This window comes from Buceros rhinoceros, unplaced genomic scaffold, assembly GCF_000710305.1.
Source record: "Buceros rhinoceros silvestris isolate BGI_N320 unplaced genomic scaffold, ASM71030v1 scaffold9713, whole genome shotgun sequence".
Lineage (NCBI taxonomy): Eukaryota > Metazoa > Chordata > Aves > Bucerotiformes > Bucerotidae > Buceros > Buceros rhinoceros.
In genome coordinates, this window is record NW_010403074.1 from 63,661 (window position 1) to 77,166 (window position 13,506).

General features: G+C 51.5%; 1 protein-coding gene across 1 annotated transcript in view; it reads right to left on the reverse strand.

Annotated features, from left to right (window-relative positions):
- The window catches only part of MYO1D (myosin ID), a 58,224-nt gene that overhangs the window by 23,781 nt on the left and 20,937 nt on the right, over positions 1 to 13,506 (reverse strand). The window contains exons 11-12 of the mRNA XM_010132865.1: positions 10,701 to 10,867; positions 5,621 to 5,828 (exon numbers count right to left, since the gene is read on the reverse strand). Of these exons, the coding sequence (XP_010131167.1) occupies positions 5,621 to 5,828; positions 10,701 to 10,867 (375 nt within the window). The remainder of the gene's footprint in view (positions 1 to 5,620; positions 5,829 to 10,700; positions 10,868 to 13,506) is intronic.

The window sequence follows — 13,506 nt, forward strand, 5'->3', positions numbered from 1 at the left end:
GGCTGGGGAGCTGGACTGGCAGAGAAGAGCCTCTTTTTTCTTATTTGTTGGTAGGAGGTAGGTTGTTTTGCTGTTTTGTTATTTTCTGGAGGTGTGGGTGGTGGGGTTTTTGAAGTTGAGGTTCCCTGGATGCAGACAAGTGATGTTAGTGGGCCAAGGGAGGCAAGAAGCAGGGGAGAAGCCGCCGGCTCAGCTTGGCCATGCTGGCAAGCGGCACTGTCAGCACAGGGGATACACGCGGTTCTTCATCTCGCTTGGTCCTGCACAGCGCCCACGTGCTGCTCCTTCGGCAGGAGCTCCAGCGCCTCACGGCTTCTCCCTGCCCAAACCCCGGCTCACAGTACAAACCCACATGTATTTATCCGCCTATTTCCGCTTCTACTCAAAACTTCACAAACGCATTCCCCCAAGAAGGGAGATGCCTCGAGCCCAGGCGGCAAACGCGTTGCCTCACCTTCTCTGTGGGTCACCGACCCGGAGCCCTCATCGACTCCCACCGCCCGCTGGTGACCTGAGGTGAAAGCCTCCCTTTGCGGGTCGTGCTTCCCGATGCACCGCGCTTCAAGGACTCACGGGGATGGAGCAGAAAGGGAATCATTAAACGATGCCAAGTCAGCCATGGCTCTCTCCTCCTGCTCCCCCGCGGGTTGGGGACCGTTACCATGGCGATTGCTGCGAGCCACAGCTCTCCCCGGAGCGCTGGGATGCCGATGCTGGGCACTCTGTGGCCGCTCGGCCATGCCATGAGGACGCAGCAGGGCCAGCGCTGCCTCTGTTCCCGCTGCACCGGTCTCCTGCGCCAAGAGGGCTTCTGGGCCCAGAGATTTTTGTCCGAGGAAGCGCTGGGCTGCGATGCAAGGACAATTGCTGCCGTAAAGATTTAGTGAAGCGATTACCATATGCAGCTGTACCAGCCCGATAAAATTACACTGAAATAGTGCACTAAATTATATTGACAGGATACATCATCTCTGCATGCCGCACGTGCTGCTGGCTGGGCTTTTTTCCTCGAACAAAGCACCGCTTCGCAAAGCTAATGACTACATGGGAACGTTTCCAAGGGCAGAAAAAGCAACCGAGTTTTACGGCAGCTTGTTTTTTAATTTTTTCTTATTTTTATTATTGCCGTTAGAGCTGCCCCATTCGCAGCCGTGAAGACAATCACAGAGAGCCAAGACCAAAGGTCTAGTAAATAAACCCGAATGCATAAACCACCTAAGAAGAAGTGGTGTTCTCCGCTGCTTCTAAAATGACCATTGGGGCTGCAGCCGCCGGCGCGGGCTCCGCTGCCATATGGGGTTTCTAATACCGGACACAGCTCTCACTTGCTAAATTCTCCCGGAGCCAGCAAGTTGCCACGGTTAAATCACATCACATCACATCTGCTCAGTGATTTGCTTTGGTCTGAAGGAAAACGACAGCCTGGAATCTCACAGCGACAAAGGGGCGTTGGAGGGAAATCTAATGGAGAAGACATCCAGGAAAAGAAAAACCTAAAATTTTCTGCTTAAACTGGAAGTCTGTTTCAATTCAATTTAAGCAGCAAATTCTTATTGTCATTAAAAAAAGGGACCAGCGTTGTGTTAACGACACACACCGAAGCTCTTGAGACAATCCCTGCACCTCTTCGGGAAAGTCTGGTGACGTGTCTGAGAGCAATGAACCACCTCACCTCCGTCACTGGAGGGGAAGATGCACATTTAAATCCACCACGCCACCGCGCTGCTAAACGCCGACTCCTCCTTCACGTAAAACCCTCCCTGCGCAAAGCAGAATGGTTTTGGACCCCAGCCCGCGACCGGCTGCTTCGAAAGGCTACGCCTGAGGTTTCCCCTCAGCTTGTATCACACAAGCGCCTATTGTCACAACACCACATTTCATCTCCAGTTGTCTTTTCCTTTTCCTCCACTCCGGTTTGAGGAGCTCCAAATGCAGCAGAAGGCTCAATTACTTTACAAAAATCAAGCTAACCTCTCTCTTTCCTTTCAGACGTCGTTCCCAGTTTGCCCACTCAGCCTTTGATGCTCGTAGGCCAAACTCGAGGAAGGGAAAAGGAGCAGGAATTAAATTTTCCTGCCAGTTTTTAATGAACAATTGAAAGCGAGTTGAGAACCGAAATTAAGACACAGATGAAATTGCCTCAATGTGTGCAGAGCACAGCGAGGGCCCCAGCAGATCATCGCTCTGATTTGGTTTGTCATTGGGCTGATTGTTCCTTTTTTGGCACTGCCGGTCTCCAGCTGCCCCAGCTACCGGCAGCAGAAGAGGCTGGTGCCGGAACAGAGGAGAGATCCCCCACAGAGCTGAGGACTGACCGGAAAACAAGAGACCGACAGAAAACGGAAGAAAAATTCAGGCATTTTCCAGATTGATTTAGCACCGTACAGGGTGCCCAGGCCCACACCTGCAGGCACGACCCGGCTCCTGCTCTTGAGCTGCCGAGCTCTCCAGTAAGCGTTTACTGATCCATTAGTGGTTCCTGTCTTTGGTGGCAGGTTCTGGGACTCCAAACGGCTCCTTCTGCAGCACTTTGCGAGCGTTTCAGAGCCTGAATAAAGAACACCCAGTACGTACAACCAAGGGACGGTGAACCACAGCTGGGTGAAGCTACAGAAAAGGAGCTCTGACCATCCGGTTTGCTTAAAGTCTTCAGGACCTCCAGGCCTGGAGAAGGAGCTGGTCTTGTCCCCACAGATCTTTCGTTAGGCAAATCAGAATCTCACCAGAGATTTCTCTGAGCGAAATAACAGCACATGTGGGGTCATCTCTTCTATCTCAATACTCTGAGCAGAGAGAAAGACCCCTCCATGGGGACTTGCGTCAGGCCCTCTCCTCTCCAGGGAGAGGAGGTTTGTGGAGCCACAGGACAACGTTCACCAGCAATTTAACCTTTGTCACTTTGGCTGATTGTCACCCAAAAGCACTGTAGTTATTCTATACATAACCCAACTCGCCTGATGCCACACGAAACCGCTAGAGCAAAATCCCTCACGGAGCCAGAGAGCAGCCATAGTTCCTGACCAGGTACTTACCTTCAGGAGGAAAAGGCTTTAGCCCTGCTCTCCTCCAAGGCTGTTGAGCCCAAGCCAGGTCACAGCCTGGACTATTCTGAACTAATTCTGAAGTTTCCATCTAACACAAAGGCCAGAAAACTCACAAAATCTGACACGTTGCTGTCAAAATTGTGCCTCCCAGTGTCTGGTGGATTTTATCCAAGGGAGGAGTTTCAGTGCTCACCTTGCCCCAAGACATCGTCTGCTCCCACAGCTCAGACAGGCTATGGCTTTTAAAGTATTCTTCAGCAACTGCACCTTTCTGTTCCCAAACAGGGTCACCCCTCAGTTCCTCAGAGGGTTAACAGGAGCACTGGGGTCACCGAGGAGCAGGGTGTCCCCCCTGCAGCTTTGTTCAACAAGGAAGTCATTAGTTTGCCTCACACCACCAAGGGAAGACAGAGTCTCCAGATTAATGGCTTGACCCATTCAGTGAACTACCAAGGGAGACCAACACGCTTAGAGAGGTGGCTGCAGAGCGGGGAACTCCTCCCAAGAAACCAGAGCGACCAGAGTGGGAGGTGACCAATAATCCAGAAAATGCTGCCAGAGGTGTGCGAGAGGGACCCACAGAGCAGCCCCGCTTCACCCCAGAAGAATAAGCCAGAATAAGCTTTTGGAAACGGGGGGAGACCTGGGAGGAGAGGACAAGCAGTCCAAGGACGCTGCTGGGAAGCTCATCAGCAGGGCAAGAGAACACCGCTAAGAAAAGGAAAGACAACCCTGATCCACACAGCTCAGGAACGGGCAGGTCCTGCAGCCTGAGCTTTGCATTTCCAGAAAAACTAATCACAGCCACAGACACAAACCTGCACCAGCTCCTCACAGAGACAAGCGGTGCCATCCAGCACAGCAAATACCACCAGAGCCGCAGCCCTGGACTTGCCCCTTTCTCCTCCCACACTGCTCAAACTGTTTTGCTTTCCAGAAAGGAAATCAGATCAAACACATGGTAAACACGAGAAACGTGAGTGTTCCACAGAGCTGATAAAGCTTGTGGTGGTAGAACCGCCCTTTGGGCTTCGCTCAACACCAAAAGCTATTCAGTCCACCAGGATGAGAACATTTGTACAAGCCTACGTGAGCTGCCCAGCTTAGAGCAGGCTTTTCCTCCGCCAGGTTTGTATACCCACCTGTCAGTGGTTTCTGTTTCTAGAGGGTTTCAGATGTTCTCTTTCCTCCCGAGTTTCAAGGATGACAAAGGAAATATCAGGCTCTAAGAAACACATTTCTCAAATCTTGAACTAGCCACAGTCCCTGCCCGGCAGGATGAAGTCAGCTCCACCACCCCTGCGCTGTGCGAGTCAGAGGCTGTTGCTCTTCGCTGCACAGATCAGGCTCACACCAAACGGTTTTCAGCAAGTACTAAAACCACCTCTTGGTTGGTTCCCCCTCCGGCGTATTTTGCTTTTGAGGTTACAAAACCAGCTTCTATTGTGCTGTGGTGGCCCCAAAAAGCACCGCGGTGATTTAGGAGGTAGCCAAGCCACAGCAAACTCCCACAGCTCCGAAGATCACCTTTGTCAGCAAAGTCTGAGAAGGGTTTGCCCTGAGGTCACAGAATGTGAAATTGTTTATCCTCGAGCTCAAATCCCATGTCGAGAGAGGACAGAGAGGTGCGTGCAGCGCCTCGGGGACTGACCCTTCCATTTTCTGTCTCGCTTTCTGCCTTGCCCTCTGTCCCCTTTCACCCAAGCTGCTGGGGCAGCGTTCGCCCAGGTTCTTGTGCTGTGACTCTCTTCGGCTTGTACCTGCCAACCCCAGCGCTGCACGGGATCGCAGGTTCTGCTGGGAAGTGACTGCCCCAGCGTGCACATCACCTTTCTGCGCCCCTCGGCTGGGTTTGGGGGTTTACATTAGGGAACTCAATAACAGGGATGCTCAAAGCTTTATAAACTGACACACACAAGCCTCTGCCCCCAGTGCCCGTACGCTGCAGCACCAACACAAGAAAACACAACCAGGATTGCACCCAGGTCCTGTGAGAACTCAGCAGCTATAACTGGACCAGCGTGCTGAGGGGGACCACAGGTGGCAGCGGAGAGGGCTCTCTGGGAGGATGCTCCTTTGGGAATCCTGTCCCACCCCTCCTAGCTGGCCTCTGGGGAAAGCTTTCCCTGTCTCTCTTCTCCCTGCCTTCCCCTCCCACTCCTGTTCTGCACCCCCAAGAGTTTTACCACTGGAGCTGGAGTGTGCCCTCAGCTATGGACCCACCAATAAACCTGTACCCAGGTAACCCTGCCTCCACACCCGCTGTGTGCCGCTCGTTCAGCCACACAGTTCCTCTAAGTGCCCAGGGAGCCTATCTTCACTGAGTGAAGAGCAAGCTCTTTAAACAGCACCCAACAGTCTCACAGGTCCTACAGCCTCAGCTCAGCACACCACACCCAGACCGGGGCGGCCCTGCAGAGAGCACCAGGGAAGAGCTTTAAAAAGATCACGCAGGAGCTGAACTGCAGCACTCTAGAATTCGTGCAGACTTGTCACTTTTTCCAGTGAGCCTGAAAAGGGAGCAAAGGTGTTTTAAGGAACTTGAACTGAGTTTAAGACCGTAATTGGAGCTTTACCTTCTGTAGGAAGAGGACAATCCTCACAAGCATCTTGGCATGCAGCTCCTCCAAGGTGAACAGAGTTCGAGGCGTGCGGATGAAAATCTTGGTCTTGCCATAAGCAACGTCGTGCTGAAATCCGTGACACTCTATGAGCTTCTTCACAGCGTCTTTGTCTGAAGGGAGGTCATGGTTTGGCCAAGTGAATTCGGAGATCATCTTGTACCTGGAATTACAAGGCACAATTCACAAACAACTTGTCACCTAGGTCCTCAGGAAGGCCAACCAACCTTCAACTTGTCACAGAAATAATTATCATCTAAATTTCAGCAACGCGGATTGTAGACAGGAGAACCTCAAGACACCTGCAGGAATCACGATCCTCAGAATCCAAGGAATTTTAACATGAGAGGCATGATTTTGTGAGAGGCTGAGAAACAGGTACTGTGAGGAGCTCACTTGATCAGCCTGAACTGACGCGACACAACAAACCTCACCACTGTCTTCCTGCAGATTTGGCAGTTCCATTAGTCAAACTCTCAACGTCGTGTTAATTTTTCTCTTTTTTTTTTTTTTTTTTTGGTGAGGAACAACTTCCATTGCCTCCTAAAAACCAGTTGCTTACTACACCCTTAGTATATGTAGGGCACTTTTACTGTTAGAATAGCATTTCATCAATCTTTGTAAGCAGCTTGTGAGGAAGAAAAGCTTTGCTTTGCTCCTGCTCTGCCAACTATCATTCTTTTGTCAGGAAACCGAGATTTAAAAATTCTGCAAAGAATTTTTCTCATTCACCACTGTGGTTGCCGTACCTAACAAATTCTGCCCTTTCCCAAAGCAGCAGGGAGCGACTGCCACAGCCTGTGCCTACGCCACTACGGCCATAACTGCTGGTCAGCGTCTCCCTCCCGCCCTTCCCCTCCAAGCCGCTCTTACCCTGAGAGAGAGAGAATGCTGGACCCAAGACAGCTACAAATCAAGCACAGCACTCGCTGGGTCGCTCAGCTCTCCGAGCGATTCACCAGCCTCGCAAAGCGCTCGTGAGGTGAATAGTTGTTTGCAAAAGGCAACAATGAATTTTCTGCAGGAGATTTATGGGCATAATCAAGAACGTAACAGACGTTTTCGCAGTAATAGCACCCGCATTCATGTTTCAAATAAAAGAACCACGCAGCAACCTCCACCACTCCTCTGTTTAAGAGCCCACAATCCAAGTCAAGCATCAATCTCAATGGTTTAGACATTTAGAATTTTCAGCTACTATTAAACGGAGGCAGCAATAAACCTTCTTGCTGGGGAGCGGGTGCGCTGCAGCAGGTACTAAACAGGCTAAAATAAGCCTGAGCGGAAACACATCGTGCCGCCGCCTTCATTCATCAGCCGAGCCTCTCTGAACCCGCTGGTGAAGAGGGGAGAGGATGGAGCTGTGCGCTGTGCCCACGCAGGGAGCAGCAGCCACGTGAGGGTGACAGCACACGGAGCAGGGACCTTACTGATAGCATTAACGAACCTCCTTGGACTCACCACACAGGATTCTGCATTTCTACTCGGCTGGCAAAAGTGTTCCTTCCCTCAAACGCCCATACCACGGGACACAAATATTTTACACTGGTTTCTCTTTCCTATTCTCATCAGGAAAACGTTCCTGCAATAATTAATTCACTGAGAAAATCTTCCACCTTGGGACATTTACATTAGGAAAAAAAACCAGGGAGAAGCAGCGTGGCAGTGCAAACCCAGGCGTTGTTACAACAGGGGGTAAAATGTCAGAGAGCTGAAAACATGCCCCCAAGAGATGACAAATTCTCTTCCTCCTTCACACAAAACCAGGGCTCTGGTATTCAAAGACACCCCGAGGCAAAGGGACCTCGTGAGCAGGAGGATCGTGGTGGCAGCCCTGGTCCTTTCGTCCCTCTCATGCACGCGCGGTGCAGTGCCTCAAGCTCTGTTCCCGCAGCATGGAGCACGTCACACCCCCAACCTTGCTGCTACTTCCAGTGAGGCAGAACCCAAAATAAATCTGCTCCATGGTGGCAGCCCTGGTCCTTTCGTCCCTCCCATGCACGCGCAGTGCAGTGCCTCAAGCTCTGTTCCCGCAGCACGGAGCACGTCACACCCCCAACCTTGCTGCTACTTCCAGTGAGGCAGAACCCAAAATAAATCTGCTCCCCGCCACCGCAACCCTTCCCCTCTCCTGCCTGGAGATCCTGACAGCTGTCAGGGTCACTTAGACATTCAACACCCATTTCTACACCACCTCTGTTCCTCCTTCCTCTTCTCCGTGCTGAGCTACAGAAACACCCGCCGTGCACGAGGATGTAACCAGAGCTCACAATTCCCCGCCTAACTCTCCTAAGAGCCACGATTTTTGCGAGCCATGACATTCTGAAGCTTTAATGAAGACCGTTGGGTCTGCCCACGAAGCCGGATCACTCCCTTCTCTCCCACTGGGGGGCTCGCCGCTATCGCAGTATCATTTACACACCGTGTTTAACGCTGCCTGGAAATAGGCGAGGGGTTGGGTTACGCTCGCAGGCGCCGATCTTCCCCCCGCCCCGACCGCATACCCCTCGCTGAAACCCAACCCGCTGCTGTTCGGTCCGAAGCTCTAGATGCAAACAAAAGAATGTAGCGCATCTGCTCGAGGCCACGGTCCTGACACGCCTTTCACACGCCTGGAAGATGTGGTTACCAACATCTCTTGGTCCGATGAGAAAATACGGATATCTTCTGTTGTACTCATCGGTGAGGGCAGATGGGTTTGCACCCAGCTCAAAGAAAAGTTTTCTTCAGTTCAGGCTTGAAAAAGACATTTATTAATGGTCTGAACTGCTTCACTTCATTTCCTATGGGCAGATACATCAACTACCTTACAGTGGTTTAGGGTAAATAGCAACAAACTCTCCTACAGGAAGGGAAGTTATTTTTTATATGCTTTTCTACCCAGAGGCACATACATGTATGTAAGAAAACAGGTGTACATGCACTCTTCTATCTATAGACACACATACATGCAGAGATACCCTACACGTATCACCTGTGCCCTCAGCAAAACGCAACACAGGGACCTGCTTTGGGCCCAGAAAACCTGAAAGTTCCTGTATGAGAGTTAAACATCTGCTTGGGGGACTCAACCTTTATCATCTCTTTTGCAAGTGCAAGCAGACAGATGGCAAAGTGACGTCCCCACGTGGCCCCTGCTGGGTTACTCTAGGTCTACGGTAGAATGAGGCCCATGTGCAGTGTAAGAGGCCAGGGTGAAGGGCCTGGAGGCTCTCACATGTCCCCGGGCTCCCAATAAGCCTTTTAAATAGAACGGAACAGAAATTCCTTGTGATCCATGTTCAAAAACCACTCAAAACAACACGTGGGTCATACCCCACCGCTGTAATCACAGAATTATCTGGTTGGAAAAGCCCTTTCAGCTCCTCGACTCCCCCTGTTCCCCAGCACCGCCGCCCCGCGGTTCCCCAGCACCGCCAGATCCCTCCCGACCCCTGTCCCTCAGCAGCACCTCCACACGGCTGGGAAACCCCTCCAGGGATGGGGACTCCACCACTGCCCTGGGCAGCTGGGGCCAGTGCTTGACCACCCTCTCTGTAAAGAAATTTCTCCTAATATCCAACCTCAGCCTGCCCTGGCGCAACTTGAGGCTGTTTCCACTTGTCCTGTCACTTGCTACATGGGAGAAGAGACCGACCCCCATCTCGCTCCAACCCCCTGTCAGGCAGTTTGGAGAGTGATGAGGTCTCCGCTGAGCCTCCTCTTCTCCGGACTAAACACTCCCAGCTACCTCAGCCGCTCCTCCCAAGACTTGCTCTGCAGACCCTAATACACATCCCACTCAAAGACAAGGAACAAAGAATTCTGGGAAAAATAAAACCAATATCCAGGCCAGACGATTATAATTTTTTTAAAATTTAGACAAGTTGGCGTGGTCTGGACTTGGAGCAAAACAGCGACGTGCAAAGCCCATGTCCGACAGCTCACACAGCAGATGTTTAACCCCGCTGCAGGGTCCGGCCGAGGACGTCACGACAGCCTGGAAATCGCACCGCATGCCATGAGCTAATTGGGTTTACTGGCTGCCAGCACCACTTCTGGTCTGATGCTTACAGGAGCTCATCAAACATTCACTCAAACCAAAGCAGCTGTTAAAATTAACAGTAATTACAGCAACCTGAAGAGTAAATTGTGGTGAATTCCACAGGTAAGGCCGAGGGCTCGCTCTAACCACGCACTGCGTTTCAGGATACCGCGCTGTAGGCTGTGGCACCTCAGACCCTTCCGTTCCACTTCAGGTATGTGAAATATCGAGGCAAATCTCCCCAGAGATCAGCCTCCTCTTTCGGCAGCCCCTTCTATCGCAGCACATCCCACTCTGCTTGAACAGCCTCGTTTATTTCTACGCTCACGGCCTTTTTCTCACCTGATTCAGTAACCCAAAGTCACAATCAATTCACTGGCTCATCAGCAAGAGGTTGAGTTCTCAGTGCCCACGTTAATTTACTGAAGCCTTGAGACAAATTTCAACCTAAACCATTTCATTTGTCACAGGTCTGGTAGGAATTGAGAAGGCAAGAAGCACCAGAGCCCCATGTTAACGGGGTCACGTTCCCATCCCTTCTCAGAGCCTGGCGGTTGAAGTCCGGAGATTTCCTCCCGCACACACGTCATGTCGCTGGGTGCCATCGAGCACTTCCCAAGACACACAGTGTCCATCTCTCTCGCTGCAGCAATTACACCACGTTCGAGAGAAAACAGCAGTTAATTAGCTCTGGTTTTAGGGTTGTGCTCTGGGGAAGAACTTCATTACACGGTTCTGCTGCAGGGAGCAATCCAGCAAATGACTTCTAGCAGAAAAGAAGTTGAGCCTGAGCACCACATCCACGGCTCTGAACACATCCGCTGCCACAAAGAGTCCCTGTTAGACTCAGGCTTTATCATCCCCAACAGCAGATACTACACCAACCGCTCGCTGCTCGAGAGCGAGGATCCTGAGCCCAGACTCACCCTTCACTCCAGGGGAGACAAGCAGATCACAGACCTCACTCCAGCGCCCGAGCTGATCAGAGCCACTTCCCAGCACCCTTCTTACCTGTGAAGAAACTTCTCGTACGTTTGGCGGTAGGCAAAGCCTGCTCGGCGGACTCTCACGTTCTCCAGAAGGCCAAGGTATTCAACCTGATGCCTGCATCGCTCCTCATCAAAAAGCTGCGGGGACTTCTTATCGTTGGGCTTGATGCAGCGGACGTAATAGGGCTCCTACGGGGACAAACCAAACCACCTTTCACTCAAAGCAAAAAGCCTGTGAAGACACAACTGTTTCCTAGTGAAAACACAGTGGTGTCAGCCCACCCCAGGCATCTGAAGGAGCTTTGGCTGCTTAACAGGAGCTACAAGGTTAGAAGAGGAACGACGGGAGTGGCACAGGACACGCTCCCCCTGGCACGCTGTGACATCTGCTACAGCATCCATGTGTTACTCATCCGAGTTCCTTTGCTACTCATCAGAACCAGTTCCACCTCCCCCTTCCCTACAGACTTTGACAGTAGCAAAACAGGCTCCAGAACAGAGATAACAAACAGTGTAGTTCATTGCTCTGATTGTCAGATACGGCTTTTTCACGATCAGCACGTCAAAGCAGCGCGGATTGCTCCAGGACATCTACACCGTGCTGAGCGGAGGCTGCGAAAGCCTGTAGTAATGTGCCTGAGCGATGGAAATGCCTGAACACCACAAAGCCCAGCCACCTTCCAGCCCAGTCCACCACCACAAGCACCACACCTTCCACAAGACAAACACAAGCCACCAGCATGCGAGTTCCTCTTTCCACACCACCTTGGCCTTGAGGGTGGCTGAGAACGTTGACCAGGGACTGGTGGCTTTACCCCACCCAGTGCAGCCCACGTGGTCCTGCCCCGAGCTGGCAGGATGGTCAGGTGGGTCCTGCAGGGTTGCACACCCTTCGCTGCCAGGCAGCCTCCCCACCGGACAAGCCCCATATATGGTCCCGCCAAACTGTTTGTGATGTTTATTTTTGCTTCTATGAGGTTAAAGGCAACTTCCTTCTAGGCCACCGTGGTGTGTAACAACCAGCACCAGGCTGCAACGGGTGGCTGCAAGTCTCTTCAACGTATGTGCGCTCGTCATCGCGGGTTTGGAAATCCACTCCTTTCTTCCTCTCCATTGCTAGCCCTTGCTATCCCACCTCTAACTCGATTACAGGGGCAAAAGCAATTAATAAGCATCATAAAGGCCCACCTTAGTTTTTCAAGGTAAAATTGTATTCTTATACCACTAATACATATTATTTTTTAAGTAGCCCTTCCAGAAGGAGAGGTACATTCTGTCCACCAAGCCTCATCACTTGCCAAGGAGAGAACTCAAAGGGGATCCCAGTCAGCTCAGGAAGTCACAACACGTCTGGAGCTCGCTGCAGAGGACACGACAAAGACCCACTTGAACTGGAACGTTTGAAAAACCAGTTTAGAGCAGCGCTAACGCTACAATAAAGGGAGATCAGCAGCCTGTCTGAAATCTGAACATCAGAAGATGAAGACCGTCAGAAGACCTTTCATAATCACGACTGGTAATTAGGAATGAAGTTTCAGCAGTTTTCCCCTGGACTAGATGAAACAGGCACTGTGCTGTAAAACTGCCCTGAGGCCCTTTCTCAGACCCAAAGAGTTCTCCAAAATACTCCCGGATGCTTTCACCAGGAGTTTGAACCAAGCAGTACAATAATCCTCAGCCAATCACAGCTGCAGAGCGTGAGAACCCACAACGTTAACAACTGGGAGTGAGGACACTTGCAAAGTTCCACATTTCAGCAGAAATAGTTGTACAATGAAGAATGAAAAGCTGATTTGACACTGGTGCTAAACCAGGTGTAGGAGTTCCAGCCAAACCTGAGTCTCGTTTTTCTAAGGAAGGGGCGCAGCAAGAGGAAAACTCTAAGACAAAAAAACCCAACAGATTTCTACTTATCTGAACGTTGTGTTCAGTTCAGCCACGGCAGCTCCAGTGGGACGCACACGGCAGTGAGTCAGTTGAGGGAAGAACAAGAAAGATCAAAAATCCAGAAGAAGTGACTCAGAGGAAATACGGGTTTAGTCCTGAAGACTGAGGAGCCACAAAACCATCCCGCTGTCAGACTTTACACACTTAGAGGGTAGGTATGAAGAGTCAATATTCAGTTTTAGAACAAAGAAGCACTGGCTGTAACTACAGTACTAAAAAATCAAGTGAGGCATCAGGAGAACAAGGAATGGGCACAGAATGGCTGCGGAACCTCCACACTGGAGAGGAACAGCCCGAGCAAGAACCTGCACAGCAATGGTGCAGGCAGAGGTGCCCTCAATCAGGAGGTGAATTCCCAAGGTCCTCTTTAGCTCTGTGTTCTATGATTCGTCTGTGATTTATCCCTGTTTTCTGCGATTTCACCTCACTCACCTCATCTGGGGATGTTGTAAGAGGCCCGGCATTGCTGCTGGCCCTTCCGCAGTGTTGGCGGAACGGGCTTATCCTGGACTACCCTGGAGGTACAGCACTACCGACAGGCACCCGGAGCTTCCACTCACTGATGAATATGAACAGTCTGAGTCATGAACAGGCTAAGAGAGACATGGAGGCCTTGGAAAAGCAGAGCCTCGTATCCTGGAAACTGATACAAGCCACTGGGTCTGCTGGGGAAGTAGCTGAACTGCTTTGGCAAGCGAGGAATCAGTAGCACCGAGCTGTGCTTTTCTCCTGGAGGGCTGTTCCTTGGGGTAGGAACACGCTGCACCGAGGAGAGCGAGCACAATCACAGCCAATCAGCCACGCCCGAGCTGGCAGCATCGCTGTGCTGCCCACCCTCCCTCGGCCAACCAGCAGTGCGTCAGCAGCTGCGGGGACGCGGA